Source organism: Fusarium musae, chromosome 3, assembly GCF_019915245.1.
Source record: "Fusarium musae strain F31 chromosome 3, whole genome shotgun sequence".
NCBI lineage: Eukaryota > Fungi > Ascomycota > Sordariomycetes > Hypocreales > Nectriaceae > Fusarium > Fusarium musae.
The window spans coordinates 4,567,334-4,594,288 of record NC_058389.1 but is presented as its reverse complement, the minus strand read 5'-3'; the positions used below and the strand labels follow the sequence as shown (position 1 = coordinate 4,594,288).

The 26,955-nt window shown below is 49.8% G+C and overlaps 10 protein-coding genes across 10 annotated transcripts; 5 read left to right on the top strand and 5 right to left on the bottom strand.

Moving 5' to 3' along the window:
- Positions 1 to 844: 844 nt before the first annotated feature.
- J7337_004847 (uncharacterized protein) lies at positions 845 to 3,107 on the top strand (the record flags this gene model as incomplete). The annotated part of the gene is made up of 4 exons (XM_044822535.1): positions 845 to 926; positions 1,002 to 1,032; positions 1,086 to 1,402; positions 1,447 to 3,107. 4 exons carry the CDS (start codon positions 845 to 847, stop codon positions 3,105 to 3,107), a joined length of 2,091 nt encoding a protein of 696 aa, XP_044683868.1.
- Positions 3,108 to 4,550: 1,443 nt separating this feature from the next.
- IDH1 (isocitrate dehydrogenase (NAD(+)) idh1) lies at positions 4,551 to 6,036 on the top strand (the record flags this gene model as incomplete). The annotated part of the gene is made up of 3 exons (XM_044822534.1): positions 4,551 to 4,583; positions 4,868 to 5,898; positions 5,952 to 6,036. The coding sequence occupies 3 exons, from the start codon at positions 4,551 to 4,553 to the stop codon at positions 6,034 to 6,036; spliced, it is 1,149 nt and encodes a 382-aa protein (XP_044683867.1).
- A 1,240-nt stretch (positions 6,037 to 7,276) lies between these two features.
- Positions 7,277 to 8,956, bottom strand: J7337_004845 (uncharacterized protein; the record flags this gene model as incomplete). The annotated part of the gene is made up of 1 exon (XM_044822533.1): positions 7,277 to 8,956. The coding sequence occupies one exon, from the start codon at positions 8,954 to 8,956 to the stop codon at positions 7,277 to 7,279; it is 1,680 nt and encodes a 559-aa protein (XP_044683866.1).
- Positions 8,957 to 9,907: 951 nt separating this feature from the next.
- Positions 9,908 to 10,943, bottom strand: J7337_004844 (uncharacterized protein; the record flags this gene model as incomplete). Its single annotated transcript, XM_044822532.1, has 2 exons — positions 9,908 to 10,003; positions 10,230 to 10,943. The coding sequence occupies 2 exons, from the start codon at positions 10,941 to 10,943 to the stop codon at positions 9,908 to 9,910; spliced, it is 810 nt and encodes a 269-aa protein (XP_044683865.1).
- Positions 10,944 to 12,323: 1,380 nt separating this feature from the next.
- J7337_004843 (uncharacterized protein) lies at positions 12,324 to 13,860 on the top strand (the record flags this gene model as incomplete). The annotated part of the gene is made up of 3 exons (XM_044822531.1): positions 12,324 to 12,485; positions 12,530 to 13,639; positions 13,690 to 13,860. The coding sequence occupies 3 exons, from the start codon at positions 12,324 to 12,326 to the stop codon at positions 13,858 to 13,860; spliced, it is 1,443 nt and encodes a 480-aa protein (XP_044683864.1).
- Positions 13,861 to 14,129: 269 nt separating this feature from the next.
- J7337_004842 (uncharacterized protein) lies at positions 14,130 to 14,648 on the bottom strand (the record flags this gene model as incomplete). Its single annotated transcript, XM_044822530.1, has 2 exons — positions 14,130 to 14,594; positions 14,625 to 14,648. The coding sequence occupies 2 exons, from the start codon at positions 14,646 to 14,648 to the stop codon at positions 14,130 to 14,132; spliced, it is 489 nt and encodes a 162-aa protein (XP_044683863.1).
- A 2,260-nt stretch (positions 14,649 to 16,908) lies between these two features.
- On the bottom strand, positions 16,909 to 17,458 carry J7337_004841 (uncharacterized protein; the record flags this gene model as incomplete). The annotated part of the gene is made up of 2 exons (XM_044822529.1): positions 16,909 to 17,230; positions 17,286 to 17,458. 2 exons carry the CDS (start codon positions 17,456 to 17,458, stop codon positions 16,909 to 16,911), a joined length of 495 nt encoding a protein of 164 aa, XP_044683862.1.
- A 1,546-nt stretch (positions 17,459 to 19,004) lies between these two features.
- J7337_004840 (uncharacterized protein) lies at positions 19,005 to 19,769 on the top strand (the record flags this gene model as incomplete). Its single annotated transcript, XM_044822528.1, has 1 exon — positions 19,005 to 19,769. One exon carries the CDS (start codon positions 19,005 to 19,007, stop codon positions 19,767 to 19,769), a length of 765 nt encoding a protein of 254 aa, XP_044683861.1.
- Positions 19,770 to 19,943: 174 nt separating this feature from the next.
- On the bottom strand, positions 19,944 to 20,835 carry J7337_004839 (uncharacterized protein; the record flags this gene model as incomplete). Its single annotated transcript, XM_044822527.1, has 2 exons — positions 19,944 to 20,763; positions 20,813 to 20,835. 2 exons carry the CDS (start codon positions 20,833 to 20,835, stop codon positions 19,944 to 19,946), a joined length of 843 nt encoding a protein of 280 aa, XP_044683860.1.
- A 363-nt stretch (positions 20,836 to 21,198) lies between these two features.
- J7337_004838 (uncharacterized protein) lies at positions 21,199 to 21,887 on the top strand (the record flags this gene model as incomplete). The annotated part of the gene is made up of 2 exons (XM_044822526.1): positions 21,199 to 21,502; positions 21,553 to 21,887. The coding sequence occupies 2 exons, from the start codon at positions 21,199 to 21,201 to the stop codon at positions 21,885 to 21,887; spliced, it is 639 nt and encodes a 212-aa protein (XP_044683859.1).
- Between the last annotated feature and the right edge of the window lie 5,068 nt (positions 21,888 to 26,955).

Here is a 26,955-nt window from a genome sequence, read left to right as displayed (position 1 = left end):
ACCCCTCCCCCCTGTGGACAACCACTTACAGGGGGAAGAGAGTCTAATAAGGTCGCACCAGGAACGGCCGTGAGCCACCTCAGCCCAGATCGATTCAGGTTCGATGCGTGCGTGCCATTGATTGATTGGCAAAGCAAGGACATGAGCCCGTTGCTCCTCAACAACCCCCACCTCAGGTAAACAGCAACGGCCAGCAACCAATACCTTACCATCTGAGCCAACCCAACCCGTTCCGTTTCATAGTGGGAAGGTGTTTAGCTCAATGTACGGAGTGTTTCTTTTTCGTCTGTCTCATTAGCTTGCGCCTGCTTGTTTTGGCTGCATGTTGTGTTGATTCTTTCCCTTGAGTTGCGAAGGCGGACGGAGATTGGCTGTGCTGTGCGACAACCTCTTTTCTTTTCTCGCATTTATATGAGCACATTATCATCTCCCTGCTTGTGTCTTATTTCCCTCCCTCCCTTTTCTTTTTCTTTCTTCTTTTTCATTTAGTGCTCACCGTTTCTCTTCCGTGAAGAAAAAAAAGAAAAAGTCGCGACAACCGAGACAGATATTTACCACGAACCCGGTTCGAAATTAAGACTACGATTTTCTTAGTGGTGGGGTTGCTGCTCTGCTAATCGACACCGCCAAACTACGATATCCGAACTGGAAGCGGATTCATTTCGACATCACGCGCCGTTGCAAAACCGTTGACCTCGGAGAAGAGGCCCTGAAGCGATTGCCAACCGATTGATATTGCTTCAAGTCAATAGCAGTCGGCGAATTCGCAGCGACAACGTCACGCGATCGCGGGGCAAACACCGTTAGCTACCCGAAAACATAAGCTTCCCCACGAACCTACACAATGGCAGATCGCGAGCACGAGGTTGACGACGCGAATGAAGCACTTGACCCAGAGCTTCTCTACTCCAAGGAATACTGCATTGGTTAGTCCTGACGTGGTCTCGTGTTGTGCGACACCAGATTGGGCGCTTGGGCGTTAACGTACTGACATGGCGCAGGTGGTGGCAGTTTCGGTAAAGTATACAAAGGGTACGACAACGATATTATGATCCACAGCAGCTGAGCTTTGCTAACGAATTCAGAGTCGATAAACGAACGGGCCAAGCTGTAGCGATCAAGGTTATTGATATAGAGAGTGCTGAAGACGAGGTCGAGGATATTATCCAAGAAATCGCCATTCTGTCCGAGCTACAATCACCATATGTCACCAAGTACTATGGATCCTATGCGAAAGGTGCCGAGTTATGGATCGTAATGGAGTTTTGTTCGGGAGGAAGCTGTGCCGACTTGATGAAGCCAGGATTGATTGGAGAGGACTACATCGCCATCATTGTGCGTGAGTTGCTCATGGGTTTGGATTATCTTCACACAGACAAGAAGCTACATCGAGATGTCAAAGGTACGAACGACACCCTCAGCCCTGACGTCGCTAATTGCCTTTAGCTGCCAACGTGCTTCTGAGCAGCAATGGCCAAGTCAAACTCGCCGATTTTGGTGTGTCAGGTCAGCTTTCTGCTACCATGACCAAGAAAAATACATTTGTCGGAACACCTTTTTGGATGGCCCCAGAGGTCATTAAGCAATCTGGGTATGATCATAAGGCCGATATTTGGTCTCTTGGTATTACAGCTCTCGAATTGGCCAACGGAGAGCCTCCTTATGCCGATATTCATCCTATGAAAGTTCTCTTTCTCATCCCCAAGAACCCCCCGCCACGATTAGAAGGCAATTTCACTAAAGCATTCAAAGATTTCATCGAGTTGTGCCTCCAGAGAGATCCTAAAGACCGACCAACAGCCAAGGAGATGCTGCGACACCCGTTTATTAGACGGGCAAAGCGGACAACTTACCTGACTGAGCTTATCGAGAGGCATCAGCGCTGGGCAGCTACTCATAAGGGAGAGGATGATGACAACTGGGATTCGGCTAACAGTGGACGAGCTCCACTAGAACGTGAGCGTGTTGACGAAGATATGTGGGATTTCGGCACCGTGAGACTTGTTGGTGAGCGTGGCGGCATTGTCAATCGACCAGGTCTTAACCAACTGGACGAGAATGCAACAAACGCACGCGCTTCTAGACCACTAGAGAGCGAGGAAGACTATGGCGAGCAACGACGAGACGCAAGCCCAATCAAGTCAAAGGATTTCGCCCTTCAATCCCTTGAGACTGTCAAGGCCAACCCAGGCTCAAGGCAGTCTAGCCCCCAGCGAAAGGCAGTTCCTCAATCTCAGTATCAGCAGCCGCTCCCATCACCTACGAGGGCACTGCCCCAGACTCCCCTGAAGCTCCCTCCTCCAAGGGATAACGCCGAGACTCCTCGCCCATTGAGAATAACCCCCCCTGCAACAGTACAGGAGTCTCCAGATTATGATCGGGAGTTACAAAGCCAACTACAGCGTGATATTGGTATGCTCAATCTGGATTATGAACCGCAAACTGAGAGGAAAGCAAGTCCACAGATTCAGCAGGTCCAGCCACCGCAATGGACGTTACCCCCTGCTCCTCCGGCTCATCAACAACGGCCAACGACTACCAAGCAGATGAGTCTACCTGAGATACCTCCATATAGGCCAAACCAAGCTCCTACGCAGCAAAGGGTACCTTCATTACAGCATACTTCAATGCCTCAGACAACTTCTGTTCCCCAGATACACACTCCCCTCCCAGGGGGTGCTCAGGGCCCTCGACCTCTTCCATCAAAGGCCGGGTCACCCAGTCCGTCCGAGTTCAACACACCATCGGCATTCCCTACACCAGCACCAGCCAATCCCGATGGGGAGCTGGATGCTCTGAACGATGTCATATTCCCAGCCCTGGAGGAGGCGCTTAAGAGGCGACAGATCAACTTGCAGCAGATGTATAAGCCAGGACAGAACCCAGCTCAACTGACACCCCAACAACAACGCGCCGAGGCTTCTCACGAAAAGTTACGAAAATTGGTTTATAAGCTGGCGCATGTCTGCAAAGAGATTGATCATTATGACAAGGCTGAACCTGTTGGAATGGGCAGAGAGGTTGGCAGTTTTCTGGAGGGGCTTCTGGAGGAGATTCTGGTGAGAGTCGAGCCTTTGGATGAGGACGAGGAAGTACCCGTTTCGTGATGTGTGATTGAGAAGCGCTGAAGAGTGTTTTGGAGTTTGGGTTTGACATTGTATATGGCATGTTATGAGCATTATGAGCCCGTCTGGCGGGTTGATGGTAAAAGGACGGAATAGGTTAGCATGGTGAGGGCAAAGGGCTATGGCATGGCTGAAAATAGCTGGTATAAAATAGATGTCAGTCTGTTGTGATTTTGAGATAGAATCCAGCGATGTTTGTTGCTGCATGAGGTTATCGAGGTCTTTATGAGAGTGCAGGAGTAAATGAAGCTTGTCATGATCTCTAAGAACGGATGATAGCATGGGTATCATGCTTCAATTCCCTCATTGTGAAAGTAGTAATTTGATGCTTGGGAAGAGTAGTTCTAGCGATTTGTGATTCCCTCTATTGAGGGGTTATCCTGGATATGCTTTGCTGCAGGGCATCATGATCAATAGTGGTAGTCGTCTAAGAGTATAAGAACGACTTACTGTGCAAGCCATTAAGGTCAAAACATAGTTGGCCAAACTATACCAAGTGCTCCCTATCCTCAATACCAACTTCGGAGTATTCTACCTATAAGCGTTTCGTAAGTACGAAGTCCGAGTAGCAACACAAGTCTTTGCAACCTGATACCTCGCCAAGAATTTGCTCGGCCCGCATAAAAAGCTCCACATGGGGGAATAGAGCTCGCTATGTCATGGCCATCATGATATGTCCGTTACGAATTGGGGGAGCTCAGTCTCATGAGAGCAAGTGTATTCATAGAAAGATGGAAGCTAGCCGGATAAATTGGATATGAATATGCCCGGATCAACTCAATTGAATGAAAGCTATTGTTGATCCCAATTCTGTTCTGTTTCCGTGACGTCGTTTGCGTCGGTCCACAGCCTAAGCCTAGAAAAGCAGTAAATTCTAGCGGCCGCGCCGTGCAAAACCCCACAGGCTACCCCATGCAACCCTCAGGGAGTAAAAAGCCTGAGACTTGGGAGGTGGATGCTAAAATAAATTCAGTAAAGAAGCCCCTAAATTTAGGCTGGAGCTGCCTAAGAATTCTTATCGCTCAGCATAGAAGTCCTAAGCTTTTATGTCTGGCCTGGTGCTACTCCACTCTGGCCACTGACAAGCTCGGAACAATCGCGTTTTCCGATCGGCGGCCGAATGAAAACCAGTGGTAAAAAAAATTATAGAGGCTCGGGCCAATGCGACACCATAGTTCAGAAGGGAACCTTGCAACTGATTTGACTCTCAGAGCTACCCGACGGGAACGGAAAACAGGCTTGCGCGATTTGCACTTGTACCCTTCTCCAACCTCAACTTGTAAAAAAACAAATCTTGTTCCTCTTTTCTTCTTCTTCCTCTCTCCTCCTCGTGTGCGGTGCCTCGGTTTTTTATACCTTATATATCTCTCCCCCGCCAAAGCTCTCCTCTCTCTCTACCTTTTAGATACCCCCCCACTTGTCATCATGTTGTCTCGAGGATCTCTTCGATCGGCCCAGGTACGTTTTCTTTGTGGTGTTGTTGCTTTTGTTTTGGTTCTGTGTCATGATGATCTTTTGTGGTGTTTGTGGTACATGAGGAAGAAATGTCTTTGGGCAATGGGCTTTTGTGGCTGTGTGAGGATGTGCATCATGTCATGATCATCATCGCGACATCACACAACAAGCGAGAATTGGAGTTTTGCGTGGTGGGACATCGCTGCGGGACAAACACCCACATCGCGCAAATGGCTCAGATTGATCATACGCACTCTTGACTACTCAATTGATCCTGTTGCTAATAGTTCTTTGCTCAGCTGCTGCGCGGCGTCGCCAAGCAACAACCCCAGCTCGCCCGATCCTTCGCCACCGTCCAGTCCGACATCTTCAAGCCCGCCAAGTTCGGCGGCAAGTACACCGTCACCCTCATCCCCGGTGACGGTATCGGTACCGAGGTTGCCGAGTCCGTCAAGACCGTCTTCAAGGCCGACAACGTCCCCGTTGAGTGGGAGCAGGTCGAGGTCTCCGGTCTCGAGGGCGCCGGCCGAACCGAGGATGCTTTCCGCGAGTCGGTCGCTTCTCTGAAGCGCAACAAGCTCGGTCTCAAGGGTATCCTTCACACCCCCATCAGCCGATCCGGCCACCAGAGCTTCAACGTCGCCATGCGTCAGGAGCTCGACATCTACGCCAGCATCAGCTTGATCAAGAACATCCCCGGCTACGAGACCCGCCACAAGGACGTCGACCTGTGCATCATCCGAGAGAACACCGAGGGTGAGTACTCTGGTCTCGAGCACCAGAGCGTCGACGGTGTCGTCGAGTCCCTCAAGATCATCACCCGCGCCAAGTCCGAGCGTATCGCCAAGTTCGCCTTCTCTTTCGCTCTCGCCAACGGCCGATCCAAGGTTACCTGCATCCACAAGGCCAACATTATGAAGCTTGCCGATGGTCTTTTCCGCAGCACCTTCCACCAGGTCGCCAAGGACTACCCTACCCTCGAGGTCAACGACATGATTGTCGATAACGCCTCCATGCAGGCCGTTTCTCGACCTCAGCAGTTCGACGTCATGGTCATGCCTAACCTTTACGGTGGTATCCTGTCCAACATTGGTGCCGCTCTCGTTGGTGGCCCTGGTATCGTCCCTGGCTGCAACATGGGCCGTGAGGTCGCTGTTTTCGAGCCTGGTTGCCGTCACGTCGGTCTTGACATCAAGGGCAAGGATCAGGCTAACCCTACTGCTATGCTCCTGTCCGGCAGCATGCTGCTGCGACACCTCGGCCTCGATGAGCATGCTAACCGCATCTCCAAGGCTACCTACGCTGTTATCGCCGAGGGGTAAGTTCTACGCCACTCATTGAAGCTTAATTGCAATGCTAACAATCCTACAGCAAGGTCCGCACCCCCGACATGGGCGGCTCCTCCACCACCCACGAGTTCACCAAGGCCATCCTCGACAAGCTCGAGACTGTTTAAATGAAGCATCTTTTGTGATATCCCCCTCCCAAAAACAAACCATGCGAAATCAACCCATTTATATTTTTTCGTTTGTCTTTTCCCGTATGTAACAGCGGGAGCCGATTGGACATAACACGCACACAACACACAACATTCTGAAAAGAGACACACCCACCATACCCTCGAATATACGTACCTGACGACCCGGGACAGCGCGGATTTTAAGGCGTTCTGAGAGGCAGGGGTTTGGCGGCGACGTCGAAGGAAGAAGAGAAAGATAGAACAGAACAGAAGAAGACAGAGGATGATGATTGAAATAGCAGAAGGAGATTGTACGTGTAGCATGAACTCTCGCAGTCTTGAATATATTGTAAAGTCCAAGTTTTCCCGATTGCTCTGTGATGAGCCTGTGAGCAGGTGATTATGAAGAGTGCATACCACCAAGTTGTGGGGCATATCTGAGGTTCTTGAAGCGGTACGTTCACTTGATACGCATCTCTTGAGCTCAGACGAAATAAGGAGTGATTTCCCTTGTCATGCTCCGAGCTTGGCGAGTCATTTTTATCGCGGAGACCGAGTTGATAACCTCGGTTGATGCTACACCGAAGACATTGGCTGCTTTGCTATAGGTTAGAATGAGAATGCATGTAACCTGCATGATAGTGACAAGTTGACATTGAACATGCTAGTTTGATTGAACAATAGTACAGAGTATTAGTGGTGCTTTTCTAGGGGTGGACTGAGACTCGAGTGAGTGGGATTGACCAATGGTGTTTGAGCATGGGAACTCCAAACTGGCCATGCTCGGTCTATGATGCACTGCGAGACACGAATGGCTCGTTGAGAATGATTTGACAGTTAATTCAAGACTAGTCTTTGGGTCTATACAAGGTCTGCTCTCGTCAAGGGAGACCAGGCTCTGACCAGCAATCTTCTCGTCAGACGTGGTGATATCACTGTACGAGAATGACTGTAAATTAAATAGGAAGTCCAGGGCACACGAGAACATCAGGCTTTGTGTGATTATATACAAGCCTAGGTGAAATCTACTCGATCGCATCTGCTTTTTCAACTTCTAAATCCGTCCTCTTTCAAGAAACGCCTTGGGTACATCCACATACCGACTCCTCAAATACTCACCAATCCCCTTTCCAAGACCATCAATCCGATCCGAAGACGCAATCCCCCCATTCAAGTTATCCAAAACACGGCTATATCACGTCAGTATCTCAAATTCACCATCATCTAACAGGGGAACTTACAAGTGTACAGCGTTGATACCAGGAAACTCAACCCTCTCAACCCTCCTCCCAGGATCCCCCTTGAACCAATCATCCCCAAACAACTGCTTCAGCTTCGAAACAGTCAACAAGTTCCTCAACCAAGCATATTCATCATCATGCCTCACAAAGAACCCAACGTTCGAATTATCACCTTTATCACCTGATCTGGCGTGGACTACACTTCCCAGCGGCGCCCACTCCGTCGGTCCAAAGGTAAGCATGTCAACCGGTCCATGTGTTTCCGTCGACGGCCGTACGATAGGATATTTTGCTGTTTTAGCTGGCGGCTCGATACGATGTGAAGCACCTGTACTCATCTCAACGCGATGCTCAATCGCAGATACAGGCATGAGCGCTGGAAACATCTCCATAAACGGCTTGGGCACCATAGTCCTAAAGTCAAGATTCATATGATACCCCGGATAACTCTGCATACGAAGAGCATAAATCGGAACTTTGAATTTGGGCGCGTCAATATCTTCTTTTCGACGAGCTTGCGCAAAGACACGCAGTGATACAGTTCCTGCTTGTTGAGACGTAGGGTTCTCAGCCGGAGTACCATAAAGCTCGATGCTCAAGCGGCTGAAGTTTGACTCTTTAAACATGTGCGCCAGTTGGTTCCTCATCATAGCTGCTTTCTCGTAGACGTCGAGACCGTTGATGTAGAATGTTGCCTCAGCTTGAAAACCGCCTTTTGCTGCGATCATGACTTTTGCCGTTGGCGGTGGAGGGAGGCCTTTTACTCCTGTGACGGAGACGCGGTTTTCTGACTCTTGTTCGACGTGTACTCCTGAGAGATCTGCGACGACATCGGGGTTTAGGTATAAATGCCCCTGGAGTTCGTAGAGTAATTGTGCAGTGACAGTTTCTTTCGTGACTCTTCCTCCGCCTTCTGCTGTTCTTCCAATGGTACATCGTCCTCTTGGATCGATCTCAGCAATGGGGAATGCAATATCGACAAGTTCAGGTAGAAAGTCCTTGAATCCTGAGAAGTTTGCACCGACGACGTAGGGGCCGCACTCAATGAGATGAGCAGCTAGTAGTGAACCAGCTAATTCCTCGTACTGATCTTCTCGCCAGCCGTGATACCACGCTGCAGCGCCCATTACTGGAGAAGCATCAGTGCATCGACCGCAGATAACGATACGGGCACCAGACCGAAGAGCCTGAACGATACCCCAACAGCCAATATACGCCGTCGCACAACACGGCGTGAATCCCCAAGACTCAAGCGTCTCCTCCGGATGATCCAAATGCGTAATCTGCACATCCTTCCTCCCCACAACATCCGAGACATCATCCCCCAGCACTTTGGCAACAACACAATCCGCATACCCCCTCTTATCACAAAGCGCTCTGACCTTATCATACAACGCATCAGTGTTGAGCGCCCCCGCGTTAGTCACAACGCGAATGTCGCGCTGCATGATATCGTCAAGACACTCGTCGAGCTGCTCGTAGAAGCCGTTCTCGTAGCCGAGGTTGTGGTCTACTTCTTGTTTGGTGATTGCGTTCCAGGCGATGTTCATCTCAGAGAGCCAGTCGCCTGTTATGACGTGGACGTTGCCGGAGCGGACCATGCGGGACATTGCGTGGGGATGGTCGCCTGTTGCGCCGGAGACGTTGCCGATGCGGATTGGAGGCCTGTCTAGCATTTTGTGTGATGTGAAGCGAGGCAATGTGAGAGTAGTGTATGTGAAGTGTTGGTGATGGTGAGTTGATGTGGAAGTTGTAATAGTGAACTGAGAGTGATGGTATGAGGTTAGGTTGAGGCTTCTTGATAAGCACCCCCTTTAACTTGTGGACCGTCGGAATAAAGATGTTCTTAATTGTGCAACATCTCGGATTATTCAGGATCTTGAGAGTCTCTCATGACTTATCATAAGACTGTGTTTAATGCATTGTGGATTGGCGGACGCGGCGCCGAGTGGCGATCCACTTACACGGGCCCTGGCATCTCGGCTTCGGCGACCGAGTCCGACGATTCAACCGCTCAACATGAGATAGAACATGATGTGAGATCCCTTAGGGGCCATAGGAAAAAACTTCCTCCTTTTAGTTTATTCGGGAGCTTGATTCGGGAATATTGATATCCATATCATATATTGTCCAAGAGCTGGATACATCTACGCCCTCCATAATCTTTGTAGCCTGAAGTCGATTGCAGAGCGAGAACCACTCAGGAACCAATGGATCATCCTAACTTCGAGCTGAATTCATAACATATATACTCGATACTTAACATCATGTAGAGAAATGTAGTAAGAAGAAGTAGCTCAATAAAGTACATGGTTACCATCAATAATACGGATGGCTTTCACCCCCCAGCCCAAAGAACCACTCCTGACTCAACTGCGAAATAGCATCATTATGAAACTCATCCAGCCCCAAACTCTGCAAATCCCCAAAACAATCCCTAAACGTACTATCAACAGTCATACCCGCTAGATCCGCCTCAAAATGCACCGGCGCCGCGACACTCGCCTCCACGACATCAGCAACCACCGCATCACTAAGCCTATCAAACAGATCCGAACAATTCCTCGCCAAGTCCCATCTCTCCGACACAGCTACCAGCACTTTCGAACAAGCTCTTGTGTCGTTTACTACTTGGTTGATCGTTGGTGTTGTATGTAACCTCGCGCGCTGGGGCTCTGAACCAGAGAAGTGATGGCGTAGGGCGAAGATGTATGATAGACCGGCTAGGAAGACGGAGTGCATTGTTATCCATGAATAATTCAACTTGCGAGATCGGTGGAGACTTGCATAGAGAATTATAGCCTCTTTTGCAGAGTCGTAGATATTCTGCAGTGCGAGACTATTCACTGCTGCGTCGTTCAAACACGGCGATGGCCGGAATAGCATGAGCATACCGTTATGGTATAAGAGTCTATACCACTCTTCAGAGCGGAAACTCGAACCACTAACCGGGGAAGCAGCTGTGTCACTCTTGACAAGGGGAAGGTTCGCTGTTTCGGTATGCCATTCTTGTAACTCCTTGGCTAAAGCTGTTCGCATTTCCTCGTAGCTTGTGTTCGGGAACATGACATGTTTGGCGCTTCGGTGCAGGGCGTTTATGATCTTCCCGCAGATGAGGCGGTAGCGGACGATGTGCACGAACACAGAGGTCGCGGCGCGGTATTGCGGCGTTCCGTAAGGTGCTGATGAGAGAGGGCTGCTGTCCTCGGGTAGTTGATCTGCTGTCGACGAAGGGGGGAGATCAACGTCTATATCTTCAAGCTGTAGAGCCAATGGTCTCCCAAGAGCCAGACTCGTCACACGATCTAGCGCAACAAGACTCCAGAAACATCTCCTCTTAGTCTCCATCTCCTCCTCCTTCACCTTCCTACCCGCCTCATCCAACGTCCCCGGAAGCGCATAAGTCGCTGCTCGATGCAGCCCCATCTCAAGACACGTCCTCGCCGCAACACCAATGAGGTGCCAAACACTAGTCGTGGTATTACTCGACGTCGTGCCCATTCTATACTGACACACCAACAACAGCGCCTGCAGCCTCTCAATCCCATCTCTCGCCAGCACATCAGCCAACCTCGTCATAGCGCGATTATAATGCGTCTCAGCATCATAAACCCCATTCCAGTTAAACTTGTGCACTTGCGCCGTGCCAATAGCGAGCGTCATGTCGACGAAGAAGGCATCAACGGGATCTTTGGCGCTGGCGTCTTCGTACACTGCGTCTAAAGAGTGGTAGAGGGATTTTGTGGAGAGGAAGGGGTAGCAGAGGTGGTCATGGCTGCAGTAGGCTTTTAGGAGTTCTGAGGCGAGGGTTTTGGGGGGCAGGCCGGAGGAGGTTTGTGGTGAGGATAGGCTGGGGTGGGAGTTTGGTTTGTAGGAAGTTGTGAGGGATGAGGATGGTTGAGGGCGGGATTGGAGGAGGTTGGCGAGGAGGAGGCCGCTTGTTGAACCGACGAAGTGATGGCCTCCGCCTGCGATGAGACTCATCTGGATAACCTCCTCTGCTACTTCTCCGTCCCCAGGACTATCCTGCACCACTGACGTCCCAGCTCTCTCACCTCTATCCCCTCTCTCAATATCTTCAGGTCTCCTCGTCACCCCAGGCCGTCTAGTCACATCTTCAGATCTCACCACCACCTCCTCAGATCTTCTCACCTCCTCCGACCGTCTCAACTGCTGCGTCAAACCCTCATTACACTCCATCAACTCCCTAATCCTCCTCTCCAATTTCTGAACATTCCTCCTCCTCAACTGATGCTCACTAACAGCATACTCACACGCGACATCAGCGCGTTTGCAGGGCCCGCATTGAGGTTGGATCTTGTCGCAGCGGACTTTGCGACGGTGACATCTGTCGCAGGCGTTTGAGACCATGGCAACGGAGACCGAGGCCGAGATGATGATGGAGAGAGGACCCCGCTTGAGAAGGAAGAAGTTATGGGGCGTCGGTTAGTGAATGCGGGTTTTATTTTGGGTGGGATTGGGGGAACTAAGCTTAATTGTTACCTTAATCCTGACTCGTGGGGTTGGGACTGCAACGTTGATGGATGATGGATGCATCGTGATGTGACTATGAGTATGGATGTTTATTTCCGCTCGTATACATAGAACAATGAATTAATCTCTCTTTTGATTAGACTATTGCAGTTTTTCAGTTAGACAATCAACAATGTAATTGATGTAATGTCATGTCGGATATCGTTATCCTCTATATCATCATTCACTTACACAAGCTTTGACTCAACACTAGAAATCCTCCTGCATCACAATCTAACCCCCCCAAATGGCGTCTTGGCAAAACCACAACTCGGCCATCGGCCCCGTCCCCGAAACCAGGATGTTCTCGCTCCTCGCCTCATGGTGATCCCCTCAACAATCCCACCCCCGGATATCCAGAATCTGGGGTATGCGGGGAACGACCCAGGTCCAGAGAACAAGTTCAAATACCGCATCATCCCCCTGCTTTTCCGCATCCATCATTCTCTTCTGTTGTTTCATTGAGATAGTCTGTGAGAGTCGACCATCATGACATCCCAAGATCACAAGATGGACGTTGAGACGCTTGATGCTGAGAAGCAAAACGCTGCTCATGAGGAATACTCTGCTGAAGTTCTTGATAAGAAGGTTAATGGCGACTACTCTGGTGCTGTGGCGAAGAGTGATCCTGAGGAGATCAAACTCGTCAAGAAGCTCGATAAATGGATCATGGTAAGTCTCCCCATACCTTATTGAACCCTTCTCTGACTTGCTAGCCCACTCTTTGGTTGATGTACTGGCTCAACTACCTCGACCGCAACGCCATCACCCTCGCCCGCCTAAACGGCTTTGAGGAAGATCTCAACCTCCAAGGCTCCCAGTACAACACCTCCGTCTCAATCCTTTTCGTCGGCTACGTCCTCGGCCAAATTCCCAGCAACATGATAATCACCCGCGTCAGACCATCATGGTACATGGGCGGTTTCATGATGGCATGGGCAGTCGTCAGCTCCCTCACCGCCGTAGCCCACAACTACACCGGTGCTCTCCTCACGCGATTCTTCCTCGGTATCGTGGAGGCTCCGTATTACCCTGGTGCGCTGTACATGCTGTCGACGTTTTATACCAGGAAGGAATTGGCGACGAGGATTAGTATTCTTTACTCTGGTAACGTGCTGGCTTCTGCTTTTGCGGGCTTGATTGCTGCGGGTGTTTTTGAGGGTATGGATGGACTTGCGGGGATCAAGGGCTGGCGATGGTTGTTTATTCTTCAGGGTGCGGTTACGTTTATTGTGGCTATTGTGGCGTGCTTTACTCTTCCTGATGAACCGTTGACGACTAGATGGCTCACGCCTGAGCAGCGACAGCTTGCGCATGATCGAGTTTTGAGAGATACAGTCGGGCAGAAGGGCGATGGAAATCCATGGAGTGGCCTGCGCGAAGCCATCGTCGACCCAAAGGTCTGGGTTTTTATCGTTCTTCAGCATCTTCACCTTGCGACCAACGGCTTCAAGAACTTCTTCCCTACCATCGTCAACACTCTTGGTTTCAACACCACCATTACTCTCGTCCTTACATGTCCTCCTTTCTTGATCGCGGGTGCTCTCTCTATTCTTTGGGCAAAGTCTTCTGGTCACTTTAACGAGAGTACCTGGCACATCACCATCTCCAAGATCGTTGCTACCTTTGGGTTCGTCTTGGCATGTGCCACCATGAACGTTGGAGCGAGATACTTTGCCATGTGTGTCTTCACTATTGGTACTTATGGTGTCAATTCTATTCTTTTGGCTTGGGTCGGAAATACTTGCGGACAGACGAGGGAGAAGAAGGCTTCTGCTCTAGCTCTCGCCAACGTCAGTGCGACACTCAGTCTGATCTGGACTCCTGTAAGTGTCATTCACTCTTTGTGCTTCTTACAAATCTCTAACTCGTGTAGTACCTCTGGCCAAAATCTGACGCACCGCGGTATGTGCTCCCGCTCTCAAGTAGTGCTGGCTTTGCTGTAGCTTGTATCGCTGGAGTTTGGCTTATGCGGTGGATGCTGGTCAGACAGAACAGGAAGATCAGGCAGACAGATTCCGAGGCTACGCTATTCTATGCTTATTAAATCTGCATTGGAGCTTGGAACGAGGTCGTCCAACTTATATAGGTCCTCAATGTTATGCCAAAAACTTATGGTTACCATGACTGTATTCTCCTAAACTAATCTAAGAAATCCTAAACTCGCCCAAGTCACCCTAAACTTATTAAAGAAATCCTAAACTTGTCTAAGCCAGCCTAAACTTATGCAGATCATCCTACGCCTGTCTAAACTATCCTAAGATCCCTAAGAGTTATGACTGTCTGGATGAAAATTGGGATGAAACTGTCAAGTCGTTACTCGGGGGCGTAGTTGATACGCTTGTTGGCTTCAACAGACATCTTGTAGTTTTCAGTATGCTCGACAACATTCGGCTGCATTCCGACTGCGTTCTGAACTCGTTCGATGACCTCATCGTTGAATTTATCCTGTTCGGAATCGGTACTGCCGCCAGCCAAGATGAGCACGACGACCTCAACAACCTGCATGCCGTTCCCTTTGGCACGTTCGACGGCATCGATAAGGCCCTGGAGCGCAGCCTTGTGCTTTGATTCGGCAACATGTGCGAGGAATCGATCGTCCCCGTTGAATCTACCATTTGGGTACCGACCGGTCACCGCGACTCTAACGCAGGTGGCCAGGCCATCGGTGAAGATTCTCGCACCGTTGGAGGTACTGAACTTGCCCATGCAGACTTCGCCGGGTTGAGGGTCTTCTTCGTCGCTGTAACCCTCGACGTATTCAGCGTCGCTCTTGTCGCCCTGCATGTGGGCAGCGGCAGCCATTCTCACCGAGCAGAGACGTTGGCCAGTCATTATGGTGGAAATTGGATGATAGTTGATGTGGATAATAAATAGATGTAAATGATAAAAAGATGAATATGATCTGGTTGCTGATGCTAAGGAGCAGAGATGAAGACAATAAGGGATGAAGAACTCTTTTTATAAAGATATGGCTGGGCATGATTTACCGATAAGTGACCCTCCAGAATGGATCTGATTCACAGACGTATCATCCCTTTACATCCACAATTTTGATCGTTATGCTATGCTACACCGTTTCGCTGTTTTAAACCACAAAAGCCAAACTTGTTCAACTAGTAAATGTTAGCCAAGCACAGCTCGGCCCCATACTCCAACGCCGATGACACCTTGATAGGAGTACCACCCCCATAGTCGTGCTCTATCGGATAATCACGAGATGGGTCCGCGAGAGGTAGATGCTTGAATATCCTGAGAGGAAAGAGCCAGAACCCCACGGCTGGCTGCGGTGTTTGCTCAAGATGCTCTGCAGTCTCCTTGGCGATGACCTCCCGGGGGTCTTCTGTTTCTGATACCATCGACGTTAGGAACCCCTCGTAGGCCCGACTCATAGACTCCATGGCGCTTGCTCGGTCAGTTATGAGTGATGAAGATAAACGAAAGCAGCTCCCAAAGCGATACTCAATCTCATGACTCTGCTTCACCCCTACTGAAAGAAGGAGTCTGAACCAGCGATGGAACCGCCTTATAGGATCCCTGTCTCCAAGGTAAATTTGCTTGAAATTTCCGTCATTCAATCGAGGATCGCATGATAATCGATGAAAGCCAAACGAGTGACCCATGATAGGCACAGCACGGTTCATCTTGAAAACCGGAACCGTTGAGCGCTTTGCAAAGCCGCCATGCCACCGACGGATGCACAAGGTGTTCATTAATGTGAAGCGCTCAATTCTCAACAACGATTCCTTCAGCCGGGACGTGTCACGCCCAGTGGTGCTTGGGGTATTGAAGTCCTGGGACGGGCCTTTGACACGCAAGGCGAGATTGACCAGACCGACACATCGTGCATCACAAGCCCAGATGTCATGTGCAAAGTTTTCAAAAACCTCCAAGCAGTTGAGCATCAACATGTCCAATTCAGGGCAAACATAGAGTGTGCTGTTCACCATGGTCTTGTCTTTCCTCTTGTACCAGCATGGCAGTTGAACACGGTAAAAAGCCAAAGCAGCCCTTCGTGACTCAGACGTGGTCCGGAAGAGCTTGCTTATCTTCCAACGACGGTCCAATACGATCTCGTAGTTCTGATGGCTTGTTTGCTCCCTTGGTTCGCCGGTGAAACTGCCCGGTCTCAAGGTGATATCGATCCATCGCTCGTGACTGAGGGAATGCTGCCAAACAAGCCAGCGGACATCAGCCGGGAAACGTGCAAACAAGTGAAAATCGCCGCATGGTTCCAGAGGAGGATTGAAGATTTGCAAGTGTCGTGGTGTATGACTCCTCAAGTTGTAACGTCTCACAGGAGGCGCTGTGTCGGCGGGTGCCATTGTTAACAGCAAAAATTGAATAATGAAGAACTTGTTTGCTTTGGATGGCTGAAGACTGTTTATATAATCCGTGTGTATTAACTTTGTGGCTCGGGAGGGCTACGTTGCCTTTATCAGGGCACACAAGGTCTAAATCCTACGAGTGTATCACAGTCGTATTCCCTAAAGTGTGCTGACAACAGAGTTACACAGCGCCCCATCACTTCACGAATGTGATCAGCTGAACTGAATGGAACTGAATCAAGGGCACACACGAGAAGACCCTCTTCTTCTAAATCCTCTTGTTACACATGTTCGCCTTGCGTACTCCAGAGTGAGCTTCTGATCTCAGTCAGCAAACCGAGAGAGCCTGAGAAGGCCAGGCAAATACCACAGGCAGAAAATGTCTACCCAGAGCTTTGCAAGGCTCATCTAAACTTGGGCCAGAGTGAGAATGTCACGATTCCCTCCCCATCACAGATGCATCGCCAGCAACCAGGTATCAAAATATTCTCGAATTGTCAAGGAAACTGTCGCTAGTCATGCGCAAGGTAGTCCAAACCCAACCAAAAGAACGCCCATCCTGCAAAAAGCCCGTACGCCGTGCATACCAATTGATCTCCCAAACGCCATCGTAAAGACATGCCAATCTTTGTTTGATCCCCTCTGTAAATCGGCGACTATCGTGGAGCTGCATCTCTGAAACACCCGACACCTCAGGTCGATTATGCATAAACCGACCGAACACCTGCAGTAGCTCATCCGCCTACAGTCCACAGTGGAATACCTCCCTAGTGATTGGCCAGTGTATCTCGGGGCGTCACCCCCATCGCCTGTCGAAGCGACGGCGTTAACGAATCAGTCGAGTCCCTCCCCCGTCCCCAACTCTCATTCGTAGTCGCAGGCGAAGCCGTGTTCATCTCCTTCTTGTCCTGCGATCGCTCATACGTCGGCGGTGGTGCTCGAGGCATATTCGCTGGTTTTTGCTTTATCGGCGCAATGCCGTAGTCGTCGAGTTCTTGGAAATCCTTGGGGTCTTCGAGTTTATCGAGGCGCTTGCGGCGGCGATGCAGGAAGCATAGCATGGCGATGACGCCAAGGGCTACAACGGCGCTGCGGAATGAGGTCAGCCAAGACAACAAAAAATTAACCGATATGCGAGAAATACCTGGCGACGAAGAGAATTAGCATGATCTCGCCTGTGCTAATATTGGGCTTTTCGCAGGTATCCGAGTATTGATCATTGTGACATGTTTCCTTGGCTTCTCTGGGGAGTACTCGCGTGAGACCCATCCCCTCAGCGCGAGACGCAAGGGCGCCTAAGTCCAAGTCGAGAATCATTGATAATAAGTGAGTGAGTGTGCAATAGAAGAAATTAAATTAACGATTCAGTTTGTTTTATTCTGAGCAAAATGAAAGAAACAATTCAAGAGCCAAGTCGAGTCTGCTAAAGAGGGGAGCAAAACCTAGGAAAAAAGAGGGAAGGGGGAGTTTACTGCACTCAAGGGCAAGAGGCATTCATTAAAAGGCCAATGCGAGACTGACGATGCGTCTTCAGTTGAATGACATGCTTCCGAGAGCTCCATGTTTCAGAAGCTCAGCCCCCCCGGGGGTCCCTGTAAATCAGGGGTGCATCTTATGAGCAGTGAAATTGACCCTCTCAGAGCGATTTGATACGAGATCTAGACTGGTCTTGTCACATCATGTTACGTGTACTTGATCGACATTGCTATCAATAGTTTATGACTAGACGTTGACACCTACGGAGTACATATTCAAGAATTCCCTTGACTGCACTTCTTCTATCAATGCGCCGTGAAACTCACCGCACAAATAGCACAGCATAGACCCAAAAGAGAACAACTCAAACTGAAACTGCCCATTCCAACATCTCAAACAACCGCAATATCGATATCAATTTGCTTGCTTCTGCTGACAATCAACACGACCCCCTTATTGTGGGGGATGCCATCGTTAATTAAACCAAGTGGGCTGCATAAACCTTGTCGGCAAAGCTTCCCGTTGCCGTTCGTTCCCCCAGATTAAGGGACAAAATAACGTGACGGGGATAAAGGCGATCATGCAACGGTTGAAGCAGAATGAACCAGGAAGTTGATCGTGCTTGGATGTCCAATTGTGAGCGATTAGCGGGCTATAGAACGTTGCCAAGCTTTTGGTGGTGGAAGAGATGGGCGATTTGGACACATGGTTGGCATGGATGAGGCTGGGGAGGAAATTACATGGCGTTGAAGATCAACTGCGGCGATGTACAGTCTTAGATCCGGGAATATGATTGTGCCGTTGATGGGTTTTTGCATTCTTGGAGGTTCCGAGAGTCCGACAGTCCGTTCCCAATAATAGCGTCTATCGATTTGATTGACAACGGAAGCTTCTCATAGGCTGCTATGAATGCTGGGGACAGTCGAATTTGCTAGAGGAGCCGGCCAGCCGAGTACACGCGCGGCACGAGAAGTTGATAGTCATTGCTGACGAGAGAACTAATGGGAGAGTTTGAGATACACAGGCGCCATCAACAAGTATGTAAGTCATCGGAACACATGTTATTCATGATAAAGAAGTATCTTACACCCCTTTTGACTCAAGTAGATTCCTGGACTAGTACAATTGAAGTTCAGAGCAATGTCTCACAAGCGGCAACCATACACAAACTAACCTAATCTCATAAACACCAAAGATGGTACATCGTAGCTTCATACAGATCTCACATAGACCCGACTCGACTTGGACCCTGTAGTACCAACATCCTGCAGCTGGAACAACATTAAACCGATCCTCTCATAATGACATAATTCCTGCCAAGCTCTCGTCAGACCATGAAGCCATCTCCGCATCAACATCCTGAGGAAATACCTCATCATTCATTATCATGCCCTATTCTCTAACCCAACAGCTTCTCGTCTCTGACGAGCAAGCTTACAAGCGAGCTACCCAGTCTGAGTTCCTCAAACTCGCAGGTCACGGCAAAGCATCAAAAGGGCTTCTTGGCCGCTGGCTTGCAAACGATCGTCTCTACATCCACAGCTACTGTCGTGGGCTAGGTCGTCTTCTCAGCTTTCTCGAGTATCCTGATACCGTGCAACCTAATGTCGATCCCGGAGCTACAACGAAGCTTCTAGACTGGATCGTCGCAGCTCTCGTCAACATCCGCCGAGAAGAAAAGTTCTTTATCAACACAGCATCCCAATACGGGATCAATGTTAATCTCGAGACTGGAGACGATGGCCGTGTTGCCTCGAGCACCAAGCTAGAAGGCCTTCGACGCTGGGAAGCTCTCTACGCTTCTGTGGCTCCCAATGAGAAGGAAGAGCTTCCTTGGCTTGAAGCTGCGGTGATTTACTGGGGGACGGAAAAGTGTTACCTTGATGCTTGGTCGTGGGCTAAGGCGCAGCTGTCTGATGATGATGGGAGTAATGATGCTGATGGTGGGGCCGTGAGGAAGGAGTTTATCAACAACTGGACGTGTAAGGAGTTTGTTGAGTTTGTGGATGAGCTTGGACGCATTATTGATGATGCTGTTAATAAGCTTGTTGAGGAGAAGGGTGAGGATGTTAAGGAGAAGCTGTTCAAGAGGGTTGAGGGGAAGTGGCATGATGTTCTGGAGGCGGAGGAGGCATTCTGGCCAGCCGCCTAAGTTGAGGGTGACTCGAGAAGCAGAAAACTCTTGAATGCAGCCCCCAAAATGGGCCTTCGTGGGTTATACGACGACCGATCTGTATGCTTCAAAGGGTATCCGTGTCAAATTGAAAGGTCTAGAACGAAAGATTTTCCCACCCAACGCCGTACAATGCCAAACCAGCCCACAAGCCTAAAACTGTATCCGTCGCTTTCGTCCAGTGTACTTCGACGTCGCCTTGACAATCTTTCCCTTTCGTTCCATCTGCTCCTTCTTCTTAACGATCCACGCCTTACTACCCTTTGACATATTCGGAGCATGCGCTTTAATCTGCCGTCTCGCATCCTCAACATCCACACCCTCCATGCCCTCAACAACACCAGTGATATCACCGCCCTTCTTCTGAATATCGCCGCCTCCCACGGTAAGCACGAGGTACAGCTTCTGGTTCTTGGTGCCAGGGTCGTCTTCGAGCATACCGGCGCCGAAGCCGGCTTTCACGGCGGCTTGGGTGATCATGTGGCGCTGCTCATCGTTCTTGGGGTAGAATTGACAAACTGCGCGGCCGCCGCGCTTGAGCGATGCGTAGAGACCGTTGAAGAAGCGCGTTAGACGGCCGAATGGTGATGTATCGCTTGTTTCGGCGCTGCAGAGCCATTGGATAGCGGAGATGCTGATCGCTGCGTCGAAAGTACCTGCTCGAAAGGGCACGCCCTGGCCGATATCTGCTAGCATGAGATCACCTTCTACATCTCTCTGCAGTGCAATGTCCAACATTGATGGTGAGACGTCCATTCCGATCCATGTGTGAGGGCCGCCTTCTTCGGGTTCGATTGAGGAGAGGATCTCGCCGGAGAGACCACTGCCGCAGCCGACGTCGAGAATGAGGGATGGTGACTTGAGATCGAGGAGTTCAAGGGCTCTTCGGGTCATAGACGCTTGAATGTTTTGGATTCGAGAGCTTGTTGTGTACTTGCGCGCTTCGGTATCGTCATAGTGGACGTCGGCGGCACTGTTTCTGTGAGCTTGAGGGGTATGATGGCGGGGTTGTGGTGACATACAGGGTATCCTCAGGACGAGACATGATGAAGACTGTAAGTCAACGAGTTTTGACGATATTTCAGATCTCAAGCTTCGAATACCGAATTGCAAGAAATGAATCGGTCGTGGAGCCTGTAGCTGCACCTTATCGCCGATTTCCTGGTGTTGAGCAAAAACGACTTTTTCGTGGCTTTATCGATAAGCTCAACTTCTTAGCGGCGACCCCCACCACCATCGGAATCGGAGCCTCTAATTTCCGACAGATGGAGCTACTGATTGGTAGATAAAACCGTGTCCAAAACACTCTCCTTTTCAACCTCCTGCAGATAACCATCTCCCCTCCTCCCACCATGTGAGCTCCAACTCAAACCATTGCTTGCGCCCAAACACAACGCAACGCAAAAATATGTGGATTCTACCTCTTGTCGGCTACATAGGAACCCTCCTGGGTTTCTGCTTCTTGACCCTTGCCATCGCATCGGGTCTATACTACCTGTCCGAGCTCGTCGAGGAGCACAGCGTTATCGCGAAGCGGTTCTTGACGCGTCTTATCTACAGCGTCATTGGCATTCAGACGGTTCTATGGCTGGTTGATGGTCTGCCCTTCTGGGCTACCGTCTTGACGATTGTGTCGCATGTGGTTTACCTGGGTAATATGAGACGCTTTCCTTTTGTTAAGCTGTCGGATCCGTTGTTCCTGGCATCGTGTGGTATGTTGCCTGTGGGATGAGGGGATTGAGTTATTACTAACGAGATGTAGTTCTCGTTTTGGTCAATCATTATGTTTGGTTCCGTCATTTCTCCGATACGCAGTCGCGCGCGTACCAACGTACTTCGTACTACGATAAGGCCGATGTTCCCAGCTTCGCGCAAATCGCGTCGTACTTTGGTCTTTGTGTTTGGCTCGTACCGTTCGCGTTGTTCGTTAGTCTGTCGGCTGGCGATAATGTTCTCCCGACGATGGGTACGGAGCCTGTCCATGGGCTTGATGGAAGAGGCAAGCCTCAGGGCATGATCAAGGCTCTTGTTGACCAGATTCGCGGGACGATCGGTCAAATCTTTGGGACTACTTCACCTGGATTTGCTCGACCGTAAAGGTCGTGCGGATCAATTGAGATGATGATTACGAGGGGCGTTGGTACAGACCGGACGAACTGAAATGTTCGTTCGATTTAAATGAACATATTTATGCTGAGTAAGTCACAACTTTACTTCACTAATGCCACTGCCCCCTCCTACATGATGACCTACAAACTTCACGCTAGATTGTATTTGACAAGAATTCTTGTATGATTCCATTAAAAGTTTCCTGATACCCACCGACACATCTTGTTCTGTCTACATGTTCCTGTTTTGTCAGAGTACTGACCAAAGTATACAGGGTTATCATCATCCCTCCCCACGGAGGTTGATGTACATATATATCCCGAGCTTCACTAGTTTGACCTAGCAAGCTCTGAATTGAGCACGCCTATACAGAGACCTTGACTTCTACTGTATACACCCATGCATCTTGTGTGTCTCTTCTGCTGTCGTTCGAGTTCCGGGGACCGAGTCGAGTCGTGGCAATGTCGACTACTGCGTTGAGGGCTTTGAGTAGGACGTCGACGGATGAAGTAACTTGACCTATGAGTATGGCTTGACGCTTGCCTATGGGGATGGATCATGTCAGTTATGCCTATGGCCGGATAGAGGGGGATATCAACGAAACCTCAGTACCAGAACGGATGTTCAGGGCAGGAGCCTACTTAGCACTGCCCTGAATGACGAGATGGTGTGAAGTGTTGGTGTTTGGGTTGGGCTCAGATATGTTACTGCTAGACGTTGCAATCGAATCAAGGTTATGCCACGGCATATTCTTATGGTCCTCTCGCAGCCAAGCGTTCATCTGTTCTGAGTATGCGGTGCTCTGATGTACAATGTTGGGTGAAGGGTTTCCTTGACGAGGGACTTGAACATTGTGAGGGCTGGGCATGATGAAGGGGTTGATGTTATGTGATAGGATGTATAGTAGGATCAGCTTGGACATAGCCGTTGAGTACCGAAAATGATGACTCGAGGAGTATCATATTTATAACAAACATATTGTCTCGAGACAACAGACCCCCTACTGATAGATGAATCGGACAACACTATAGACTATAACTCTGAGTATTGATCGCCTGGTTCGCAATGAGGATGGCTCCTGTCAAACTAAACTGAAAAGACGTTTAGGGCCATATGCAAGTCCAGTTAGCCAGGGCATCAATGCCCTGCGACCGTACCTTTCGAGGCGACCGCCGCGCGCTGCATGAGCGGTTGCCTTCGTCTGCGACAAGTGTGAGTTGGGGATTGCGCTGTCCCTCCATCACTTGTTGCTAGCCTATCCTGATTGGCTAGTCGTTGAAGAATGAGCTCAAGCACTGACTTTTTTACACTGAAGTCGGAGTCGCGGTTCGGGATCCAGGGACACAAGTAACTCAAGAAGCCAATCAATTGTCCGCTGTGCAAAAAGACCCCTGTCTAGGAGTCGCTTATCGGATGTTGGTTGCCCCCCTTCTGTATCGTACCCTACCAGCTGCTAGCCCAGTTCAGACTCACCCCTACGCTCCATTCCCGTAGGCGTATCTACAGGGGTTGTCGACAGCGCTGGCCGACGCCAGGAACAGTGAGTGTAAAGCCTGCTATATGCCAGTGCGGCTCGTCAAGCTGAAAGATGACAGCATCCGTTGCCTCCAACACAAAGCAGAGAGGTTCATGTTCAGGTGAAGGTCAAAGATCAACGTCAAATCTATGGAACAGCTAAACAGCATTGGCTCTCAACTACAAACCTTTGGGGAAGATAGTAATGGTATCAGAATGAGTACTTTTTCTGGGAAGTTATTTCTGATAGAATAGGTGCACCTCCGATCATCCTACGATACAAGACCTTAGGTACCTGTGGATGGATATTTGGACTTCTGCGGTACATAGAGGCGGTTTGGCTGGAGCGACGCTGGATGGTCTTTGCATGGACAAATTTTGACCGGTCAAATCTTGTCTGGACAAATCTTGACCGGACAAATCTTGTCTGGACAGTTTTTGCCTAGATGATCCCCACACGGACACCCTTGCCCTGCATGTGGGTCACTAGCTACCCGTCAGCATCCCTACCACACACCGTGCCGTCAGTTGCCATTTTAGTCCTGACCTAATCTAAGGCGAAGTTAACCTTTTATGATCTCAGCGTTGCGGAAACACTGCCAACTTCGCTGTGCGTGAGGTAGGTCGAATTGTTGCCCGCGGATCGACTTAATGTGTGGTAGGAAGTTACCCCTAACTAGTCGAAGCAAGAGAAATCTGAAGCTCCTCGATTACTAGGTTTTGCTGTCCTTCTTTCTCTTATCGCAAGTATCATGATCGGCGCAACGAAAGCCTCTCCCACAAGCAGTACCTATAGGTACTGGTGCTACAATTCGGCGAGCAGCGAGATTGGGCTTTGATAGGGCTTTAATTCTTGGTGAAAAAACACATTTGAGATGAACCCGCAGTAGTATAATATGTTTCAGCGCTCTGATGTACAATGACGGGTGATAGGTTCCATTGACGGGGAACTTTAACATAGAAGGGGGTTGTCATGACGAAGGGGATTAGAAGATATCGGAGGATGTGCTTGAGCGTAGCCATTGACTACCCAGTATGATAGCCCGGGCATATCATTATTTACAACGATCATGTTGTCTTGAGACAACAGATAGAGGCAATGAGATTGGTGAATCTGATGTCAGTCAGATTTACTTGTATATGTCTGTCGTTGTCGCCTGTTCCGCCGGTTTGTCTGTTGGTCCTTTAGCGCGAGTATCTGAAAGAGACTAAGCGCCCTTGTCTTCTGTGCCATTTCCATAAACAAATCCGGGTCGAATGTTACCGTCCTTGCCCTGGCGTGCCCAGGGTATCATGGCGCTGGTGCATTACTGGCCGCCTTTTCTTTGCCTTGTTCTGTGGCTTCTGACCTTACCTCCCCTCCGCCAGATACGTACAGGGCGGGAATCATCCTGATTGGCTTCCTGCAGATGATCCCATGCAGCGCCCGAGCGGGCTACCATCCAGACTACCATCCAGACTACCATTCGGACACCCGTCAGGACACCCGTCAGGACACCCGTCAGGACTGGCATCCAGGCTGACATCTGAGCGGAACATCCACCGTCACGTATAAGGTTTCAACAATTAATAGAGACGTCCCTGTTAGGACTATAGCCGTGTGTGTAAGGTACCTACCTGTATATGTTTATGATGTCGGTTACAAGCCTACCACATACCTAAATTGAGGCTCTGTCAAGGTGAAGGATAGAACTGACTCTTACGTCAGACGAAAATGGATGAAGACCCTATTTTACCAGCTATTAGAGCCCGAGTTGAACTCATGAGAGTTACAAGACAATGTTGTCGCAGGGGCTCGCAGCGATTGCATGGCGTGCCTATACTGCATATGCACCAAGACTGTTTCTTGCAGGGATTGGATCTACATACGCAACTGTGCTGAACACTAAGTTGGCTGAGCCTAGCGCAAGGTACCAACCACTGTACGTTTGGGAGTTTGGGGAAGCGGATCTGGGGGAAGCGGGTTGATGGACTTTTGGTGTTCGCAGCATCGCATTGCCCGCGTTAGGTTGTGGGAACAGAAAATTCGAGTGGGATTTTGCGGGACGGCAAGTTTCCGGCCGCCAATTTAGCCCCCGCCCTACCTTCGCTGATCTCAACGTTTAAACTACGTAACAACGTCGCTAAAGTCGGTGTTTTCAACCTCAGATAATTTAACATGCAGCAGGAGGATCTTTCTCGGCGAACCAGACCCCAAGAGTACTCAAAGGCTTCTAAATCGCCAAATTGGCTTGTCCTGTTTCTTTTCACCAATAGAAACGACCCTAGCGCTGCAGGCTTCTCCATCAGATGGATTTCGGCGAACTTTTCAGTGAGATCAGTATCAACGCCAACCCGCATAGTTACTCATCAAAGAGTATTTACCCTTGGGAAAGAGCCGAGCCCATGAAACAGATGTCCTTGGCCCCCGCCAATCTCGAGGCATCCAATAGGGCCATCCACTCGGCCACGAAGTCAGCCCTGAGACATTCCTCCTGCTCAGGTGGGTGTCTACGCTTGTGGCTGTCGGCTGTGTTGGCAGCATGGCAGGTTCGCCGAACCAAAATGTATAATGCGAGTGTTTGTATTGTATGCAATGAGAGCGTTGTTTTGAGTTGATAGACCTGATAGCTGATGCTTGCGTTGCGCGGCTTACTTGCATGCAACGAACGGGCTGAGTTCTCTACATCCTTGATAAGAGTGACACTTTGCTACTCTCTGGTTGCGCTGACCTCAGAGATTACAACAGTTCTGTGGAATTGAGCGCTGTGTCCTAGCAGCCGTTTATGGCGTTCGCTTGAATTAAACATGTTTTCATCCCCCAGGCTATGAAGTGTAACTGATGATTATTGGGTCTGGATGCTAATACTAACTCAATGGCATGGAAGTTGGGACGTCAAATAGAATACGGAACAGACCCGGAAAAGAATACCCCAGCGCCCAGGATCTTGTATAAGCCAAAGCGTGGAGGTCAGACCTGTGGAGCTTTGAGAATCTGTCGGATGTGGTTCCGTGCGGGTGATGCGCAACTTGGGAGTCTGAAAGTCTCGGCATCGGAGCGGATGTCATCACAGAGGGCCGACTGACAATAAGTTAATTGCAACACAGGATTTATTCAGGGGTGCATGCAGGGCTTGCATCAGCCCCCCAGACGCCAAAGCTTTAGAGACGGGGCCACAAGCAGCAAGGATGACAGTTGGGGGGCGCTGGTGAGTGACATGGCGTCACCACGAGACCCGTCGTGTCGTATCCAGGTTCACTGTCAAAGCTTGCTCGACGACGGAAGACGCAGTTGCGGTTGCGGTTGCGGCTACAATTACAACAATGTTCGTTAGTAGGTATTGTCTCGGTGGCGGGGCTCGCTAGCCTGGAGATGTCACTGACGAACAAGGATTGACATCCCCATATACCGTAAATTGTGGCCCACAGATAGAACTGAGACTCATTTACCATGTTAAGCTTCGAATGTGAATGAAGAGCATATGAGATAGTCTACGGGTAGTATAAGGTGTCCCGTCACGGCCGTGACCCGGTGTGGGTTGGTGTTGCTCGCGAGTCACAA